We start from the raw sequence: 20,806 nt of genomic DNA, 5'->3' as shown, positions 1-20,806 counted from the left end.
GTTTCCCTATACAGGGCTAAAGTCTTTTAAAGGCAATCAAAGCACATGAAAGAGATCCATGTGAATGTACTTGCAAACATGCATTGAAAAGAAGAAACATAAAAGAAACATTTGTTGTAGTTCACTGGCCAAAATACAAAGACCCCTCACCCAATGTTCCCTCTAATCTTTAATAGCCCATGAGCACAAAAATGTCAAGTTGTGCAAATTCTTTCCCCAGTGACAAAAACTGGTGCGGACTAAATGTAAAATTGTAAACCTGAAATTATTTTTTATTAATATAGTCATTTTCATAGAAGCATAGAGATCCAAAAAACTGGGACAGTGATTCAACAGGCCCGGTCATGTGTGGAGCCAGCAGGAGCAGGGAGGTAGGAGACTCCGCGAGCAGAGGTATCGATAATTCAGTAGCAGTAATAATACACACAGCCCAGCTGGGCCTCATGCAGCCAGTATCATGTGGTCAATTTAGCATTTTCCAATTGACGACCGTGTTTGTTTTATTATTATCACATTTTCTGGAATTTAATTTTTTGTGCGCAGTTCAATTTTTTTGTGCGCTGATTTCATAACCTGTGTGCGCACGGCTTAGAGGGAACAGTGCCCTCAGCACCTAGAATGGGACATTTACCACCACTTACACAGCTGAGAGGTGCAGTACAGTCGCCTCATAATTTACGTGGGTCACACATTTACTGGGTCAGATGCAGACAATAAAAAAAATATTAAAAAATCCTTTATTCTCTTTGTCAGGAATGTCTACGATTGCTAGTGAGCCCATCCAGTAGTCTTTTTTACTTATATTTAAGATCTTGAATTACTGTAAGGGGTTTATAGGGCTTTTTTATGAGTCTTAGGGTAAAATGTGACTATACGGGAATTCGGTTTTACGCGCTGCTCAAAACCCATCACTGTGTGAGTTACGAGTCAGCTACTAGCCACCCAATCCCAGACGACTCTCCTAGCAGCACGGCTTGCTGGTGAGGATGTAGATGAGAGTGATGTTGCGGGAGACTGAACAGCACAACCCAATGGTCCCTCCAGTTTTCAACAGGGAGGAGATCTGGGGAGAGTGATGGAAGTCTGAGTCACTCGAAGAACACACTGCCTGCCGCCGAGAGAGTCCGTTCACTTGACTGGCAGATTCTAAAACTTTGTGCCCTCCGTGAGTTGTATAAAAACTCCAAGGACACTTTGAAGTTCATATCCACCAACATTTTTTCTTTCTCTTTGAAGTGGAATCGCATCGATCAAAATTCCACATGTTGTCGGGTAAACATAATACTCTATAAACAGGGTGAAAACAATTTTTACTATAAAGGTCAGCTTCCTTTGTACAGGAAACAAAGGATGCTCCATTCACAAAAGGGACTTGCTGGTCTGTATGGTTAACCCTGCCCGTGATGAGAATAAGATATTCTGACATGACATTTCTCCTCCAGAAGCAAAATGCCATTTGGCATTTTCAGCACTTGTAAGCAGTACTGCTGGAACGTGAGCTGAGAAAGGGCAGAGTCATAATGAACCCTGCTCAGTCGATTGGAACAAATTGGAGTACATAAAAAAAGTTTGAGCAGGGAAATCTGAGACCTACTGCATATCAGAGGGTCGAGGGAGAGAGGAAGAAATGGGAAAAAGGATTGAAAAACAGTTTTGTGAGCTGTTTATTAACAGCCTAAGACTCTATGAAAAGGAAAAGAAACTTAATTTAAATGTTAATGATGAAGAAACCTCAAGGAATGCTTGTCTTTATTGGAGGGAGTTGCTGGGAGGGGTATTCAACAGTGTTATCAGGAATTCTAAGTCTAGAACGGGCCCAGAAGAAAAAAAGGAAAATTAAAACTTAATTAAGACTTAGAGACTGATGGAGTCACGCACTGCTCTAGTGGGGTCTCAATCAAACTTCACACTTTCTGACTTTTCCCCATGCCAAGCTTCCATTGAACTCCAAGATGTAATATAACAGTGCATTGCGGGATTCTACAACAAGGTTTAATGCTTATTTTAGGCCAGACTTTCACAACTGAATTGAACAGCATTATCTTGTGTAAGTGAGCTTACAGAGCTGTCAGTCGTGTCAGTTTACCTGCAGAGATGTCTCAGTACAAGACTGCTAAGACTAACAAGACATTATAGAAATAAACCCCCTCTAACGATACAAATTATTGGAGTGCCTTAAGCAAGAACATTTGGAGTATCTATGGCTTATAGTAAAATATGCAACATAAGCAAAACATTGAAACTGACAATTTATAAACAGAATATGCCAGCAAGCTGTTGCACAGCAATACAAAAATATTTGATTAGCTTGCCCAGACCCTGAGCACACTGGACTCACTTCCCTTCCACTTCGTCTCTCTATAAATGTACAAGTTCATAAATGTACAGTAGTGTACAGTATGACTAAAATAGCAATTATACATTTAGTGATTTTTAATTTAGTATGAAAGACCACTATGTAAATAAAATGGTTTAATTTGTAGTATTATAAGATAAATAAAAAAAAATACATTTTTGTATGGTCTTTGAACTTAGCAAGCTTTGATATTATTTTCAAAAGCACCCATTAGCTAAATGTAACAATTAGTCTCTCACAATACAGGCAACAGGACCTGTTGGTCTCACACTTTTCTTCTCTATTGGTCCAACTTAACTGCTGTAATGCTTTACTTCATGTGTATTTGTCAGAAATATATTGACACAATTTCTTACAGAGTTAATAAGAACTTAAGCACTTTAACCCACAATGTATTCATGGGCTATTTATATGACCCCCTTTGCCCTGTGATTCAAGCATGAAAAGTTACTTGCTCCAAAGTGTCAACAACAAACTTTTTCATTTACATAGTACGCAGTATATCACTTTTTCCTGCTCAGATTTTCTTCTCCTTTCAGATATTATCATCCATTACAAAATAAAATATACACCCCCAAAAAATACTTCCTGTACAACAGCCAGGATCTGGTTTAGCTAACAGACCGTATTTCCTGTTCAACGCTGAAGAATACAGCTTTTGTTTTTCTTTTGATTAGTGAGGAAGTTGGGCCCCAGGGACTTAATGCCATTCCTAGGAAATATTCCCACTAATTTCCAAAGAAATGCTGAGGGAAAGGCACTTAATTTACTCAGCAGTAAACGCTACTGAATGTAGAGTAACATGGAGAATCAGGGTATCTACACTATGGCAGGACTATTACAGTAATCAGACAATTACAGAGAATGATGTGGGCTTCCACATTGCCTTTCCATTTATGCACACAGCACTGCAGTCCCCTCTGTACCTAATCTATTAATAATCATAATTAAAGGGAAAGGTGCCTTCTGTTATTCTGAAATGCAGGTACAGTAGATTCTCTTCGTGTATTATAAAAGGACAATCTGTCACTGAAAAAAATGTTTTTTTCAATGTTTTATTGTTTATTCGTTAAAAAAAACAGCAACCAGAAATGATAAATGAAACAACCCCTTTTCCCATCCACTATATAACCCCTCATGTTGCAAAGGATTTCTGTATTCCCACGGTGCGATCGGAAGCATCCTTCCTTGGGCTATAGTATTCTGAGCTGGAAAAAATGCCTTCCTCTTCTGAGCAGGAAAAACACTGGCAAAAAAGTTTAGTTAAGGATTCAGTTAAGTGAAGAGCTCGGTTGGAATTAAAATCAGGCTGAGGGGATCCCCAGATCCAGGGCTGAGACCCCCCCCACTTTTAGTAGGGATTTTAGGGGCCTAACTTCCAATAGCGAAAAGGCAGACCCCCCACATGTTCAGAAATTGAAAACAAAGCGATTAAAGTAATGCATGGTGATGGGTCTCAGCTCAGTTTCAGTAAAATAACAATGGGTTAATTTTATTGATTTACTGTACGTTTTATGGCTCAATAAAAGAAATTGTAGGGGGGAAAAAAAAACAAGCTTGCTTGAAATAAGCCTGAAAACCAGCATCTCGTTCTCACATCACTTGCTCCAACCTCTGTGAGAACGTGCAATTAAGTAACAACGACGCTGTAACTAAATGTTTTTTCAGTTTTTTTCGGAGAAAATGACAACAGTGGCCACATGCAAACGTTGGCAAAGATGCAATGAAGGAGGTCAGGTTTTTTTAAGCAATGTTAGAGCTGGGCAAACATTATACCTTTCCCGTACTGTAGTCAGAGCTTAACAAGGGCTAGACCTACAGTAGGTTTTCAGTCTTTTGTTTAATTCTTTGTTCTAGTCGTTCTGAAGTCAGTTCTACTGGTCACACTCTCTTATTTAGGGCGGAGCGGTGGCTCTGTGGCTAAGGATCTGTGCCTGTGACTGGAAGGTTGCTGGTTCAAATCCTGTGGCTGGCAGAGGAATCCTACCCCGTTGGGTCCCTGAGCAAGGCCCTTAACTCCAACTGCTCCAGGGGTGCCATACAATGGCAGACCCTGTGCTCTGACCCCCAGCTTCTCTCCCTTTCTATGTGTCTGTGTCTCCATGGAGAAAAGCTGGGGTATGTGAAAAGACAAATTCCTAATGCAAGAAATTGTATAGGGCTAATACAATTAATAAAGAAACATTATTATTTCTTACTGTTCATGTGCTGTAGATTTGCAGGTAAAACATCAAGCCAGTCTAAGTAAAGAGCTGGAGTAGGGCCAGAAAGAAGAGCCATGCTGCATGTCAGGGCTAGAAGAAGTATAGATCTTCTTCAATTGTTGGCAATTAATGATGGGCTTTAAGATGTCTAAAAAAAGATAATAGTACAATTTGGACTTCTGACACAAGCTGTTAATTACCAGGCCAGAAAGATTAGGACTGATGAGATCACAAGGGTTGTGCTGAAACAGATATCAAACACTGTCAAAGGTGGCTGATTCAGCACTTCAGAATGGTTGCTTGGGCTATTTCCTGTTATACTGCTTAATATACCGTTAATAGAAAGTCTATATTTACTGACAGTGATTGGTAACAAATGTTCAGCAGAAGAGCAGTAATGAAGCTTTCCTCAAGCTTGAATCAACAGAGATGAAGAGAGGCTGCAAAACTTGGTTTTCAGGTTAATGGAAGGAAACGATCTTTCTTTTTAGTTTTAGTTTTACTTGGAAACCCAGAATTGATTTAATGGGAGAAAAATGCATCAGTTCTCTGGTTTAAAAAATTTAAGACACAGAACGGACTCAATTCTTTTGATATTCATCTCAACATACAAACACAACAGCATAGTAAAGACAATGGCTTCTTCTGTTCTTGTCCTTGAATTGTTAAAGGCTCTTTGATGCATAACATCAATTCATATGGTGGAAATTATTGTAAGCATCCAATAAATATCCAAGAATATCCAATAAAACGCGTCTGGGAATGAATCGGTAAATTCATATAGCAAGGTATGTAGGTTCATCACAAAATTTAGATCAAGCTCACTGCCTCCAAAAAATTAAACAAAACAGGGATCTTGCAGAAACAGAGTGTCAGGCACTCAGGCGTGTCAGAACCATCAACAAACAGTCATGGAGCCCCCGACAGTCAACAGTAGTGAAGAGGACAGTTCAAAAACAGGCCTGTGACCCTTGTAGAGGACCCAGGTTCTAGATGTCCAATTAATGTCCTCACAGATGTGCTAGGCAGGGCTGAATCTCTCTAATGGCAAATCCATCATATCAGATTAGATAGGATGGCTGCAGTGATTAGCATTTACCATGAAAGCTTTCACCCAGTTAGCCAAAACTGTTACAAAATGTGGATCCTGCTGAATATTGGCAAAAGGAATCGGGTTATAAGAATGATTGAAGATACAGGCGCCATTCATCTATTTAGAGGTCACGACACTGTAACGATACGTAGTTTAGGACCCTGTGCAGACGGTATAATCCGGAAGTGACTGGAAAAGGGGAAGTGACGGGGAAAACACGGTTAGAAGAGGAATGTGAGGGATGGTGAATAAAGAACAAAGCGGTATTTTTAATCTTGTGTTTGAATGGTCATCTTAACCAGGTGGATGCAGTGCAAAGCCATCACCCTTTCAGGCATTCAGGTTTGAGTCCATTTTTTGGACTTCAGTCAGGTTTTAAGATCCTTGACAGACATTTGTGCAGTGATCACAGGGGGGTTTACTTTCAAGATCAAGAAGGAAGTGAGAACCCAAAGCCACAAGCTGAAAATAAGGGCAAGCACATGAAGGGCTCAAAATAGGAGGCTATCTTTTACACAGACAGCTGCTGGCTCCCTGGAATGATGAGACTTTTAGATCACTAAACTACTAACAGCCAGTCAGGCAAGATATATCGGGGGTACTTGCCTTGATTGTAATGTTTCTTATGTTCCTAAATGCCTGTCAGTCTTTATTCAGTACAGAACTTCAATTGCACACTTTGTCTAGCAAGCAGGCGTGCTCATGTTATCACCAGCTGTACCTACTCACTTTATACTTTATTTTAATCGTTTTTTCAATCATAAGATTTGGTTGTTTTCAGAGCTTTAGGGGTAATACAATAAGCCCCTAAATTGTCTTTCTTTAAATTACAAGTGGTTAGTAAAATAATTGAACTTAATTCTCAATATGGATCCCTTCTCTTTCACTATTTTGTTCTGTGGTGCAGAGTCTATAGCCCATGCACTTTCACAGGGAGGGAAATCTACTGCTCTTTTATCAAAGAGCACACTATTCATGCAAGTGTACAGTTTAGATAAAATCTCATGGTTTTAACAGTAGATTTACATGTAGGATGAGTATCGATAATGCTATATTTTTACCTTCAACTTTTATTGAAGGTTTTGATCACAAGAGCACGGATCTGCTCCATCCATTTTCTCTGAGAGATACTGTACAATAGATACAACCATTTCTAAAACATTAAGCTTGGTTTTGTTCTTAGTACCTCGTGAGGCAGTCACAGTGGTAAGACCCTTAATGAAGTTACTGTATATTTTATATAAAGTAACACTATACTGTATTTGCTGATGCTGGGTGGAGTTAAATGCAATTCTGTAACTGCAGAGCTTATGTTATCCTGCCTGTAATACTGTGCATGTGTGAGCAGTTTTACTGTATACATAATCAGCATGTACAGTAAGTACATTAAATGGTTGAATGTAAAGTTATCCACATTTACAGTATGTACAATACAATATTTGTGTATGTGTGTAATACTAAATTACACACTGGTTGTGCACTCTGTGTCACTTCACAAACACAAGCATCTGTATCAGCAAACACCTGCTTTGTCAAATGTTTCAAGTCCTAAATTAGCTTATTGGAAAAGTGGAATTGGGCAGCTGAAGCAATACACAGCATGTCTTTTTGCATCTTTTCATGTTGCTTGCAGAGACACAACGTGATCTGATGAGTGTTGATCAGTCACTTAATATTTAGGTCGATGAGTGCATTACATGCGCACAGAAAAAAAAAACAGTCTCATCTGTCTGTCATTTGGAAGACTCCGATGTACTGAACGTTTAAAGATCAAAATGTGATAAACTGCGCATTACCAATTCTATTCAATCCGTTTCACAACATGTCACAAATACAGTATCTCGTGAATATCTCTATTGAGTGATGTTGTAGTAAAAAATAATAGTAATTATCTCAAAGATTAACTTTCACTTCTTTAAGTTTGTCCTTGGTTTGTTCTCATTTTTAAAAATTAATGCTTTTATTACTCACCTTATCATAAGAGTTCAAATATGGCAACAGTAATGATGAGTTTTATTAATCATCAAGTTGGATTAATCATTTTTTCTCTTTCTATAAACTCTCTTTTTCAGCGTAAAAAGCCAGGGAGATTGTTTAAGGCAACTTTGCAGGATGGTTTGATTAATGGGTGCTTAGCACAGCAAATCACTGTAGGCTGTTTTATTGCATATTAAATGGTTCCCTCAGTTAATGCAATCAAAACGATACCCGACAGGCCCAGTCTTTCAGAGGCTCAGAACCACCTTCACCTCCAATAAATATTAAGTGCACAGAGCAGTAACAACATTATGGAAATGTTTACTAGAAATCAATTACTTTTTGATGCTGCATAAACTGTGGCACACAAGCCGCGATGTGCTAATTCCCAGCTGAGCGCGGCTTGAGAGAAGATATACTCGGTGTGTGAGGAATGTCTCGCAGCACCTTCTGAATGATTCATGAGATGCGCACAGTGTCTGTGTTCCAGGTTTGCCATGAACAAGGTTTTGTGTATTAAACCTGTTGTACTCCTCCTCGTGGATAGCCAGCAAGACCATGGGCAAGAAAGCTGTGAAAAACATCGGGTGGACAGCTTTACTTTTATACTTTTACTTTACTTGTACAGCTTTTAAATCTTTTCCACTTGAGGAAGAAACATTTCTTTTAAGTCCAAGTTCAAGCTTATTTGTCATTCCAGTCATATACAAGTATACAGTGAAATGAAACATCATTCCTCTCGGTCCACAGTGCGATTACAGAAAGACACTGACAAAGACAATGTAGACAGGACTAATAATACTAATATTAATAAAGAAGACTGTGCGAACTGAGACAGTGTACACCGGAACGGAGGCAGGGTACACAGGATACGTATATACATAGTGAAATGTAACTGTTACAGAATATTATAAAAAGCAGTATTAGCACCTGGTGCCAGATCTCAGAAGCTAAGCCTGGCTGGGTCTGGGCGGTTCTAGGATGGGGCCTTCTGCTGCAAGAGGTGTTGGTGGACCAGCAGGTGACGCTTTTCCATCTGGACCAGGTTTTCCAGACTAATGTCTCCCTCAAGAGCTGGCTGCGACATGAAAGAAAGGACAGCTGGGACATGGTCACCCAGATGGGAGTTGCTCTTCAGCGCTTTATAAAGTGGGGCCTTTCCTGCAGTACACACTTCTCTACTGTGATATCTCCTTTGAGACCAATCACGATGGATGGTGCTACACCAACACAAACTTAAATGAAAGAGAAATAAACTATGCCAAAGCACTCAGTGCCTTTGACAGCAGTCTCTCATACATTAAAAAATAATAATTTGTTTGTCTATTATTTTAAATAAATCAATCCAGCAGGGCGGCTAAGTGTACACTCTAGTAAGTCAGATACTGTTTTTTTTTTGTTGTGTTAAAGGCTTAAAAAATTAAAACCGCACTTGGGTAGTGTGCAGAACGGTTCTGTCACTGAGCTGGAGGAGGTGTGAAATACGCTGAGGAAACACACTACAGCAGAGAGCCACACCTTACAAAGAGGCCACCCTCTAGTGTGTCTCTCACACCAGTAAGAATAAATATCCGCAACAGGAAATACAATAACCTCCATCCGTCTTGTGTCCCTGGCTGTTACTTACAGCACTCGGGCAAATGGGCTTTCTTCCAATCATCCCTCGAGGGAGGGCTGGGAAGGAGTCGCTTTGCAGAGCAGGTGACGCATCTAATCGGGGGATTAGGATGAAGAGCGATGGGCAAATCCGTGAGGAAGAGAAAGAGATTCAAACAGTGAATTAAAAGGACTGGCGCCAGTCCGGATCATCATTTGCAAAAGCTAATTTAACTTTAAAAGGTTTGTGGAAATTTGCAATGGATACAAGTTATATTGGCATGGCATTGACTTCAAAGCCCTGACAGTCAGAATGTAAATATTTTAAGCTTGTGTAGTTTTTGTATGTTATTTGCTTTCCTTGGTGACATTACAGACTCCTGATAGAAAAAAAAGAAATGAAACTTTAGTATGGACTGTCAAGTGGAGATTAATGTGGTTCATATCCTCTAGGTCATCAAAGTCTTGATCTCCATGCAGAAGGTGCTTTTCATGGGTAGGGAATCAAAGTGATTACAAAAAAAACGTACTTTCATCTTCTCCTACAATGAGTATTTTTGATACACCTCATAATTTGAATCTGAGTAGACATTAACCTTTTATACCTTTTGATCGGAAGAGATTTTCTACAATTATTCAGGAGCAGTTTTGTTTCCTTATACAGTAAGTGTAGTATTAAACCAAAACACACATGTATTTTAAAAAAATATATATGAATCCTAACCGCAATCTGTTCTCTTCTGCAACAGGATGGAATGGGTCATCTACGAATCACTGACAAGGGTCTAAAACTAGAGGGAGATTCCGAGTTCCTACAGCCTCTCTATGCCAAAGAAATTCAGTCAAGACCAGTAAGTACAAAGAATCCCCTTTCTAGAAAGACAACTCTTCCACAATAATATCAGAGCTACTAAAAGCACACACAAACGTGCCACGGGAAGGATTGACTTGGACACATCGTTGATTCATAATGAATGACATCGCCCACAAGAATGCTTAGGAATGTTCCTTGGCTTGACCCGATGGGCTGAGGGCTAAGCACCTGGGCATAGGATTATAAAGTCAAGACCCCCAGCAGAGGGAGATGTTTACAAGGGGCAGCTGCACAGGTGGAGGTGAGCAGGAGGAGGAATGCAAAGACCAGAGGTGTAATAGGGCATTGCTGGCTTTTATGGCAGCGATGCCACCGAGTCAGAGTAGCAGATCTGATGGAGACCTTGGGGACCCACCCCTCCCAAACATTTGTTAAAAATTCCATAAAAACATGCAGCAATAGACATTTTGGTAGTCTAGTAAAATCCTGATTAAAGTGATGTGGTGACAAAAGATTATTAGGATAACACGGTATAAACACTCAAGAGTGTTCCTGAATTGATTTGCAGCGCTATTTGTTTCCTCCAATAGTTGTATACTAAGCTTCTCATATTCCTCTTGCTGTTGATTTGTTTTCTGGATAAGAGAAAGGTTATTAGCCATACAACACAGTGTTTCAACTGTTAGTTCTTTAGTTGTACCACGGTATAAAAGCTTAAACGTTTTCAGGCATATAAACAGGACATTCTTGGGCCTTACCTTAAATACATTCATGACGAGGTAACATATCCAGTTATCTAGACAATTCGATAGTATCATTTTTTTTTACCATTACTTACTATAAAAACACTTTCAGTGAAAAAGTGCAAATGGAGTATAATATTATTTGTAATTTATACACCAAATATTATCTGTCACAGTTAATCGCAAAACAATAGCTTCTTGCTATCTTTAATTAAGACGTTAATTGGAGCATGAAGGATTACCTTTGAAAGTAAAAGGGATTTGGAAGACAGAAAGATGCATTAGCTATGATTTGCATTGCAGTTTCAACTCATAAGTAATGGAATTTATCTTAAAAAATGGGGGTCACCAACGTGCTCAGCTGTGGTTGTAGACCTGCTTTGTTTCTTAAATGAAATTGTCTTTATAAAAGTTGATAATTTATTGCTGACAATTGTGGGAACCATCTGTTACCCTATAAATCATAGAATAACACAGGCTTGAGATTTAGGGAGCGTAACTGCTCAGCTGTATTCAAGCCAGTTGCATTTGCTTGTGTGCACGTGTGTGTGTTGACAATATTTGTTTTTCACATTCTTGTCTTTGGTAAAAAAAGTGTTTTATCCGGAATTAAGTTACCCATCTTCAGTAAAGATCTAAGAACATTTTGCTCCACTGGAATATATGTGTCAGCTGTTTAAAACAACATCTTTGCTTTCTTCTACAAGTGCAAAGCGCTGGTGTCAGAAAGAAAAAGAAAATGTCTGTGACTGTGACAGAAATAAGATTGAACTTACATGTAGCACTTGCCAATACCTCTAACAAGTCATAAATGTCAATTGTATATATACAGTTGCATATACTTTATTCAGACTCATACGGAAAAGTAATTTTCTGTAACTGTCCTTTTCACTTCTAAAACATTACACTCCAAATCAATTTAGGCTTTTGAAACCATTAAAGTTGGATTTATGTCGTGGAAACACTTATTGAAAATGCAAGAGAAGTGGCTTGGCATTTGCTTTTCATTTTCAGAACTGATGCTGAAATACTGGACTTAAAAACTTAAGGGTATGATTTTAAAAAGCAAGCTGAAGCCCTCTGACGTTAAACATGTTGTAGTTGTTCCCGTTCAGCACCTGGGAGTCTGGAATACTGTTTTGTGTGGCAGTACTGAGCGACATGATTTGCTCAGCAGTACAAACACAGATGGGGCTGCATGGCTGAAATAAAAACGCCCTGTATTTCTTATTTCGGCATTTAATAACCTACAAGGATGTAATCAGAGGTATTTATGATGCTCTAGCAAATAGCAACAAAAATTAACAGTGATGTACAGGGGTGTTTTTTTCTGAAATGTGCTACAGTACTTCCTCTTTAAAGGGTCACTAAATTGTTGGGCACTGCTGAAAAATAAATGCATAGCCGTGATCAGAGGTTTCTTGTTGTCATAGCCTTATCTACATCACTGATTAAAAAACATCGGCAATAATCACACTGTAGAGGCAACCAGGCACTAACTGCTTCTGCCTTTGCTTGCCTTTATATATTATACTGCCTTCTGCCTTGCCTTTATAGCTGAACGTCTGTATTTCATGTTGCAGCCTCAACACCAAAGACCCCTTAAAAAAGAACTGTTGCCGTTCTGTTCTATCACTTCACGACATTTCAAGCTGATCTTTTTTTTTTCCTTACCAGGGTAGCCCACTGTTCCTCCAATCCTCCAAAAACGTTTCCATAAACATCCTCAATGGAAAAAACCAGGTTGTAACACAGCTTCTCACAGGTAAGAAAAAAAACCCCGGTAATGATAAAAGATAGGAGTAACGTTGCTGTAAGGGCAGTAATTCATAAAGGTCTACAAATGCATTCTAACTAAGCATTACTGCAGTAATGACATGTTTTCTGTTTCCCAATGGTTTGACCTTAGCCATAAATAAGTATGTAATTGCAGATTCCCCCATTTTGGCACAGACTAAATAATTTGGAGAACACTCTGAATTGAAAACAAAACCCTAGGAGACCACTATATCTGTATTCAATGGAATTCACAGAATTTAAATGAAACCTGTTCTATTAAAGAGCTTCTGTCTTTTTAGATTGATGGTCTCTCTTTGTTTTATCCAAAAACATTCCCTTTTTATCCACATTCCATTTGTAATTATCCCCATGTTTCAAATATCAAATGGCCAAGTGTTCAGTTGTTATGGGGTTGCAGTTGTACACCCCTTTCTGCCTGTTCCACGTACTTCTCCACAACAAAATTCCCTCCATTGATTTTTTAGTTGGAAAATGACTGCTCATCTGTCATGTAACCTACCTCTGTCAAACACATCATCCCTCACCATCCTCTCCCCCCCTTTCCGCACACCTGGCTGAAAGTAAGCTGCTGGTCCGTCCCAATACCCTTCATCCGCACACGGAGGTGGCCTGAGCTCTTCCAGTTAACAAGCGATTTGGCCTCTTTCCCAAATCATTAGTTCAATTAGGTAAATAGCATCAAAACCAGTGTGCTCCGTAGCCTTTGAAGGCAAGAGCAGCCCACCCCTGCCCTAATGAGTTTTAATAGTTTGTACAGAAGTTATGCCTCAATGACCCGCCTAAGGACATGTCGGAGCTGAGCAAGTTCCTCGATATTAGAACTCGCTTGGGGTGGATTGCTGTCTTTTCCTCGGCTGCCAGTACATGGCGTTCGAGGATATCAGCGCGGTGTAATGTCCTGCCATCTGAAGATGTTTGCTGAATTAAAAACATATTTTTAATTTCCTAGTCCTCAGACCACGGAGGGCTTATACCGAGACTCACCAGAACACGTGCTGTCGGAATCACCACCGTGTCCGAACCTGATTGTGTTTTAATGCCCTTTTAAAAACCGCGAAGCACTCGCGTGGCGCGAACCGAATTGCATTTGGAATGAGCTCTCTTTTATTATTTCTTGTTTTGCAGTTTGTAAAGAAGCTTAATTGTTCATTTACATTTTGGCAGGAGCAGAGTGAGCGTGATAGGCAAACAGCGTTAAATGTGCTAAAAGCATGCAAAAAAAATATTTGAATCGGCTGAGGAAAGCTGCAAACGGAACAAACAAGCTTCAAAGAAGGTAGATGTGTTGTGTGCTCGGTCTGCTGTTCGTCAGTCTTGTTCAGACGCACAGCTGCAGCTGGGAAATGATGTTATCTGACAGGTTAGCAGTGTTGATTCATCCTGTAAAGAGAGCTCTTCTGGGGAGATTGAGCACCAATATTTTAATTGCAAGAACGCAAAAGACAACAAGAGCACTCAGGTGAAAAACAACCTATCGCACACGCCAGCCGACGACTTGTATTTTATACTCTTCACCTCAAATAAAGCAAAAGGCGTTGGGAGACTGCAAACGCGATTATAATTGAATCGAACACTTACTGTACTATCAGAAAAGCTTCAAGGAACCTTTCCTTGTCATTTTCTAGACTCCCTGCCATGGCTGCATCAAGGCTGACAGAGCAGTGGGATGAGAGGCTCCTTGTTTGCAACCCAAGCCAAACACTTAGTCGATCCCACACCACTGTGACATTTTAGTTATTCGTCTTGATTACTGGGTAGGAAGACTAAGTGGGTCAGCGAGCAGCAGATACCCGTGATCTTGAAAAAGCTGAGCTAGAAACACTGAATGCCAGAATCATTTCAGCTGTGGTGTTCAGAAGCTCTGGTGAAAGAATGATTTTTACTCATCCAGTTAAGGCTTCCCCCTGACAGGGAGCAGACCGAGGAATACGATGTTTTGTTTCTCCTTTGAGGTGACAGGTAGAACAAGCATGAAATTTTGTTGGCATTTACAACATTTATATCTGTGTGCCTGTGTGCGCTTTCAGGCTCCAGTGGGGTGGAAGCAAGGAGCAAGATGCTGGAAGTGAAGTCCAATGCTGGGAAGCTCCTGTTCTCTGCTGATGACCAGGAAATCGTCATCGGTGCTGAAAGGCTGCGAGTTCTAGGTGAGCAGACGTCGACACCAATTGGCCAGCTGTCTGGCTGCTAGCAAGTCACAACGGAGACACGTCACGATCCCTTACGTCTGTAAGACTTTTAAACACATAATGGGCACATGTCAATGATCCACTCAATATAGAGTGAGGGCTGGTAATCGGAACGGATTTAGGGGCGCCACTGCTTCACAGCACCTTCACAAAACTTAAGTACCCGGATTAACACTGTCATGATTTGTGTGGCTGGAGCACGAAATGAGCATTAGGATTCAGCCCGTGAACTACAATTTCATGTGCCAACAAATTATACTGTACTGTATGTCGCATGATCTGCTAGCCTAGTGCAAAGTTTCTGAGAAGCTACTGGATGAGCCAGCGCTCAAAGTAAACAGATAGGATGCGTGTTTTTCTTTCCTTCTATATGTGTAGACAAATTAAGTTGCTCTTCTCTATTATATAAATACACAAGAGTGTGCAGGAAAGAGAACTGTTTGGATGTCTATGCAGGTTGCTGGGCACTACCTGTACTGTATCTCAGGGAATGATGGTTCAGGCAGCGTTATTTTTGCCACTACTTCAAAGGGAAAAGATGACAATATCTCTAGTTATTCAGGGTTTTTAATACTATGAACAGCTACAACGTCAGATAAAGACCTTTGTTGGGGTTTTGAATTGGTTGTAATGAAACTCTTTTTGTTGTTTTTAGTGAGGGGACAGCATGGTATAGCTTAGTGTCTAAGTCTCTGGACTCATGACATCTGGGATGTGCACTGCAGATACTGCTGTTTTACGGTACCTTGACTGAAATACTTTACCCTAGTTGTTCCCTGAATGGAGACAAGGATTTGCTGAGGATCTATGATGGACTAGCGTCCCACACAGGGGGTAGTCTTGTGCTCTCTGTTCACTTACCACCATGGGAATTTGGATAAGCTCTGGACAGGCCTACATACTTAGTATACATTAATCAACGAGAGTGTGAGAGCAGGAAACACTTATTTACCCAAAGAGTTGTGGGAGTGTGGAACAAGCTCCCTAGACATGTTGTTAAAGCCCATACCTTGGTTTCTTTCAAGAAAGAGCAGGATGAGATCCTGGGATCCATTAGCTTCTAACTACCACATGGGTAGATTAGCGAAGGGCCCACTCTTTTTTGTAACCTTTCTTGTGTTCTAACAGAGCGTTTTAACATTTGATCACCATGTTTTGTTCTGCTAAACAGCCAATAACATGGTAATCAAGTCAAAAGAGATGCCAATGTCATTGATGTATTACTGTAAGTGCTCACTTGATGTGTACTATCTGTTCTCCATTTTACCTGTATTTTACTAAGAGCTTAGTAAAGTTTCATACAGTAAGTAAAGGTACTGTAGTTTGAACCTCAAGTATAGTAATGATATTTGTGATTGATCTGTTTCACCTAAAGTCTCCTAAACTGATTTTATAGAGATCTTACTAGGGATTTTCATCACTAAGCTGCTTCTCCATTTTCAGACAGTGTTTTGTGCTTTTTTCTGTTGCTTCTGCCTTGGAGCTACTGTATGTTTTACCTGTACTTGGTGAGTTATCTGCCTTACATATTCAGTGATTACCTTAAGAGAAATGTTAGTACGCAACACATTCAAAGTTCAGGTTTTACCACAAAACTTTGGCCACATAGAAACTGAAATCACATACAGTACTGTAGCTACAGTTTTGTCCAGCAAAGCCAAACAAGGCACAGTCCTTGTCTGAGGTTTCTTTTGTCCAGTGTATTCTGACTTCAAGGCTTTCGTGTGATTTTGGATATATAATTGAAAACTCTCTGAAGAACTGGCCTAGAAAACTGTGGTTTAAGGGGACATGAATATTAATGTTTTTAACGATAACCTTGATGTGAGGAAAATATCCAGAAAGAGAGTGGTGTCTCTAATCTCATCTAAACAGATCCCCAGTCTATATGAATCAGCAAGTAATTTCAAACTATTATTAACCTTCTTTTTTCAATGTCCTTTTGGATAAGCTAATGAATGCAAATAAAATTCTTCTTTTTAATGGGCAAGCACCAGTTTTATAATTAGAAGTAAGAATTTGTAACAATAAATAAAGTGAAAAATTACAAGCTACATAAATGATTTCACTTAAGGGAACTTCATGCAGTTAGCATTGGTGCCACAGAGTTAATGAAAAGCCTTTGCAGTAGAAAACCTAATTAGGACCAAATTACTCAACAGTGTAAGTTTTAAGTAGCAAAACATTATAAGCTTAATTAAACGTGCTGATATTGGAGGAGGATTTCTTGGGCTGTGTAAAAGCTCATTCATTCAGAAACGATGTAAGATGCTGGCAAGTGTCTTTTGAAATGAGTGTTTAGCAGGGGTAGCAGAATTTAGTGCACACACTCAAAAGAGTCATCTTGCCCAGGCAATGCAGAAGGGTACAGTATGTGAACAGTATGTGAACAGGAAGTACTGCAGAGCCAGTATCTGGAGTCTCCCCAAACCTTGGAAAACAATCGCACTACAGCACGTGAGAAGACCTGTTCTGATCTGAAACCCGCAGCATTTAATCCACTTCAGTCACCGAACAAAATGTAATTCCAGCAACCGCCCCTTCACGGAAAATGCTGTGATAACAAATTTAATGTGTGAAACTATTACAAAATATGTTATTTATCACGGTGCAAACTTAACTTTGAGGATATTGCAGCCGTGTTGAAATCCCGGACAGACGCCGGCATCCATGACTTCCGGTCACGATGGAAATTTTGTCTTTCACTGGAAAAACATTTCTGTAAATAAGATGGTTTTACTTTTCTGGTTTTAATTGTGAATGGACATAAGCTGAAATAAGTGTTAAATATTAAAGAAAAGGTTCTCAATATGTATTCGTTCTGTATTTGGTCTTGGAATAAGAAAGGAACTATTTTATTTTGCATGAATAAACTTTCCTTCAGCATTAGTTCTGGTATCTAGGGTATTGTTTTATTTTTGGATAAAAACCTAAGCACTTAAAATTGTTTCTTGGACCATTTGATCGAGGCTGAATTTCAGTCCCAGAAGCTACTGTCGACTTCTGTTGAAGCGTTTACTCAGAATCATGTCTATATTTATGTCCCAAAAGACCATGTATGCTGTTCTAATTTTATTACCTTTCTTTGTGTCTGCTGAGCTGTGGACAGTCAAGAAACCATGTGATGAATCGATAAGAATGCTTTTCTTCTCCAAATCTAGTGACCTTCTGTGAAGTGGCCAGAGCTTGGGTTGAATTCACACTTCAGCCCACCCAACAATTTTAGATTCCAAAAGCGTCATTTTGTATCAGATTTCGGTGTTCCAAAAGCATTCCTGTCTCTTCCCAGAGCCAAATATTTGTTGTGGAACCACAGTTACAGTAGGTCTGATTCAATCTGAGCCTGGCAGTGGGGTTACTGACCTAAATCAGACATGCAGCTTGCATCATGACATATAGTGTCTGCATTTTCTCTTAATTAGGACCAGCTGTTTGTGTTGGCAATGGAGAAAAATACCACAACTGCAGCAGGACTATTCTGTACACAGATGTGTCAGTGCCTGGAGAATGGGATGGTTAGGTTTAGGGTTGGTATAGTGTTTCCTGCTATTGTTCATTAAACTAAAATAGTTTTATGACAATAGGATAGATTCAACAGTGTTCAGAACAAACAGAAGATAAAAAGTTTAATATTTTTACTTTCCATACTTTGCAGTTCAACTCCAAGCTTAAGAACCCAGTTAAAGCTCTAAATAGGCACTTAACTTGACCACTACAGTACATCTTCGGATCTCTTTCTCATTATTTTGTACAAATTGAACAATATGCAAAAGATTTTAAAGGAAGCTTGGCAAGATGATTAATTCAATTAGACAAGTTCCTCAACGGAATTAAGTTATTTAAATTTTATTTCATTCTAACCCTATTATTCATACTTCAAAGAAACGTTTTTATGAGATATGAAAAGGGTTTCTTTCATGAACACGTACTGTACTGTACAGTGTTGCATGTGCCTCTTCAGAAGATACTGACGAGCCCTGTGGAGCTTTTGAGAAGTTGCTGAGTTTTAGTTCGGCTTTAACAAGCCAAAGTACTGAAGGCCACACAGATACGCGTTTATGGCAGAAACTTGATTACAGCAGGAATTTGATTATTATTTTTCAATCTCGCAGAAAGGTGAAAAGTGATAAATAGTGGAAAAATAGGAAAAAGACTAGTAGAAGTCAGAAGACAGAGCTGAGAGCTCACTCAGGCTCTACAGTACGAGTGACGTCAGTGCACACAGTGCAGGTGTCAAAACAGGCGCTGGGGGAGCAGAGGGCTTGGGCTTGGGTGGGACACAAAAACAAGCTTGTCACTGCCCCATCACAGGTGGGGTCCCTTGAGTTTTTGCTTTTTTCAGATGATTTTTTAGCATTTTAAAATGTCGGTTCCACTCCATATGAAGATATCAAGTCAATAGCCATGAACAAGCTAGTTTTTATACAGGCAAAAACAAGGAATATGTTTTTTTGTTTACGAAGAGATTCTTAGAATTTCATGATACATCGATTTGGTGTTTATTTCTTGTAGCTTTATACATGATTGAGCACACAGCTAATGGCATGTCTGTGTTAAAAATGCTCATCATTCTGAGCACGTAACTCCAGATCTCAATCTAAATATGAAAACTGAAAATTTCATATCTCTTGATTTGTGTTACAAAGTTTAACAGATTAGCAAAGACTTTTGTAGCTAGTGAGAGATTTAAAAAATATCCGTGTGGTACTGTTGGACAGTCATCAACTTAAAACATATAGGAAATTAAATAATATTTAAGCAATTGATTCGTCAATTTTACCTCCAACTATTAAAAAAATTAAATATTGCTATTGCAAAACTTTAAAACTATGCTACATATCATTAAAATGAATTGCATAATGGCAAGAGACAGTGCTGATTTCCCATTGGTCAACACAGGACTGGGTCTCTGATGTCATCCTGACGTAAGTGCCGATTAGCCTGAGTACTGTTGTATTCATACGCCTCCAGAGCTGCCCGTGACAAGAACTATTATATATGACAAAAAAGTGTGAAAAAAATGTTCATAGAAATAAAAACAGTCTCTCAGGGATATTGTTGCATTTATTGTTGGATTGTACTAAAACAAGCCGTTGGAAAGTCGAAGTACTGCACTCCAGGGTGTGTGTTGTGCTGGGATAATGTTACATCTGATGCGTTTGACACACTCAGGCTGCAGGCCCACAGTCACTCGCTATTTAAGAAAAGTTATACATCTTTCCTTTAATAGCAGGCATTATTATTTATAGGCAATACCATTTACACAATCACATAAAATATATTGAAAAATTATTTAGTTCAGTACTGGGAGCGTAATGCTTTACAGAAACAAGTGAATGACTAGGTTTTCAAATACTTGAATTACAGTACATCCCCGGTTTATTTTCTAAGTTTCCTCAGGCATTAAGAAAAATGTGAAATAAGATTAATTAATAAACTGCTGAACCTTGCAAAACATGTTAATATCATCAGTAATAAGTCAGAAAGGCCCACACTAAGCAAGCAATAAATTTGGCATTTAAACATTACTGATGACTGAGCACATTTTGAGAACAAAAAACATACAGTACATAGCAATGTGATTTGCTGTAGCCATTAGTTAAAGAATAAATTCCCATAATATATTTTTTTCGTCGTGGGTTATGAAGCTGAAGTATCCAGTGTTTCATTATGATCAAGTCCCTGACTTTAATGCTGTAATTTCTTTATTCGTTTAGATCTCGTCAGTTGGTTCGCCCTCTTCATACAGTATATTTGAATACAAATCACAAGATTTATTTTTCCCTGACAAATTGTTTGATATCGCTCTGGGTGACACCAATGGAATCAGATTTACCTGACTGGTAAATTGTTTTCCAGGCTGGTGCTGTTCAGAGCTGTGTCTTCTGTCATCATTACAAAATCACTTCCCACCTCTAGCCTAGAGACAGGAAATTACACTTCATTTAGGCCCTGTTCTGTGGGCCATGAATATCTGTGTGTGTCCAACTGACAGTTGCTGAGCAGTGCCGGCACGTTACATATTTTCAAGGAA

At 39.2% G+C, this 20,806-nt stretch overlaps 1 protein-coding gene across 3 annotated transcripts in view; it reads left to right on the top strand.

Moving 5' to 3' along the window:
* sgcd (sarcoglycan, delta (dystrophin-associated glycoprotein)) overlaps nucleotides 1-20,806 on the top strand; it is a 177,271-nt gene that overhangs the window by 123,665 nt on the left and 32,800 nt on the right. For all 3 annotated transcript variants that reach the window (XM_015349954.2, XM_015349955.2, XM_006631944.3), the window contains 3 exons: nucleotides 9,976-10,077; nucleotides 12,461-12,548; nucleotides 14,611-14,730. In XM_015349954.2, the coding sequence (XP_015205440.1) occupies nucleotides 9,976-10,077; nucleotides 12,461-12,548; nucleotides 14,611-14,730 (310 nt within the window). The remainder of the gene's footprint in view (nucleotides 1-9,975; nucleotides 10,078-12,460; nucleotides 12,549-14,610; nucleotides 14,731-20,806) is intronic.

This window comes from Lepisosteus oculatus, chromosome 11 (genome assembly GCF_040954835.1).
Source record: "Lepisosteus oculatus isolate fLepOcu1 chromosome 11, fLepOcu1.hap2, whole genome shotgun sequence".
NCBI classification, from domain to species: domain Eukaryota; kingdom Metazoa; phylum Chordata; class Actinopteri; order Semionotiformes; family Lepisosteidae; genus Lepisosteus; species Lepisosteus oculatus.
The sequence above is the reverse complement of the archived record's forward strand: the minus strand, read 5'-3'. Positions and strand labels throughout refer to the sequence as shown.